Source organism: Nestor notabilis, unplaced genomic scaffold (assembly GCF_000696875.1).
Source record: "Nestor notabilis isolate BGI_N333 unplaced genomic scaffold, ASM69687v1 scaffold16480, whole genome shotgun sequence".
In the NCBI taxonomy this organism is placed as follows: Eukaryota; Metazoa; Chordata; class Aves; order Psittaciformes; family Psittacidae; genus Nestor; species Nestor notabilis.
The window spans coordinates 38,297-38,959 of record NW_009911960.1 but is presented as its reverse complement, the minus strand read 5'-3'; the positions used below and the strand labels follow the sequence as shown (position 1 = coordinate 38,959).

The window sequence follows — 663 nt, the reverse complement described above, 5'->3', positions numbered from 1 at the left end:
AGCACGGGGCTGGCTGCTGCAGGTCCAGCAAATCTGAAGGGCGTTTGGACTAAAACCTCCCTCTGTGGCTCAGCCCAGAGCTGTTCCAGGCAGGGGTTAACCAAACCCTGTGTCAGGAAAGCTGTCTGCCCATGGACGTGAGTGACGGTTCCAGAAACAGGGCCTGGGACATGAATCATGGTCCTTGAGACCCGGCTCTGGGGCCAGGGGATGACTGACAGGCTCCACGACCTGCCTCTGCTCGGGGCTGTCAGTCACGGTTCAGCCGGGTGCTGCATCATCTGTGCCACTGCTCTGGTGGTGGGTACCATGCTGCCACCCCAGTGGGTCCACAGCGGCGCTGGGGTGAAGCACGGTGCCTCTTCTGCTGGTTTCCAGCTTGCAGTTTGAGGTGAGGGGAGAACAGATCCCAGAGCTTCCCTTGAGAAGTTCCTGTAGGTCTGCTCTGGTCGTGGGTACCATGCTGCCACCCCAGCGGGTCCACAGCGGCGCTGGGGTGAAGCACGGTGCCTCTTCTGCTGGTTTCCAGCTTGCAGTTTGAGGTGAGGGGAGAACAGATCCCAGAGCTTCCCTTGAGAAGTTCCTGTAGGTCTGCTGTGGTGGGTCACAGGATCCCAGCCTGGTTTGTGTTGAAGGGACCTTAAAGCTCCTCCAGCCCCAACC

At 59.9% G+C, this 663-nt stretch overlaps 1 protein-coding gene across 1 annotated transcript in view; it reads left to right on the top strand.

Moving 5' to 3' along the window:
* Nucleotides 1–580: 580 nt before the first annotated feature.
* The window catches only part of LOC104407777 (von Willebrand factor A domain-containing protein 5B1-like), a gene marked incomplete at its 5' end in the record, with an annotated part of 24,109 nt that continues 24,026 nt past the window's right edge, over nt 581–663 (top strand). The window contains 1 exon segment of the mRNA XM_010017153.1: nt 581–614. Within this exon segment, the coding sequence (XP_010015455.1) occupies nt 581–614 (34 nt within the window).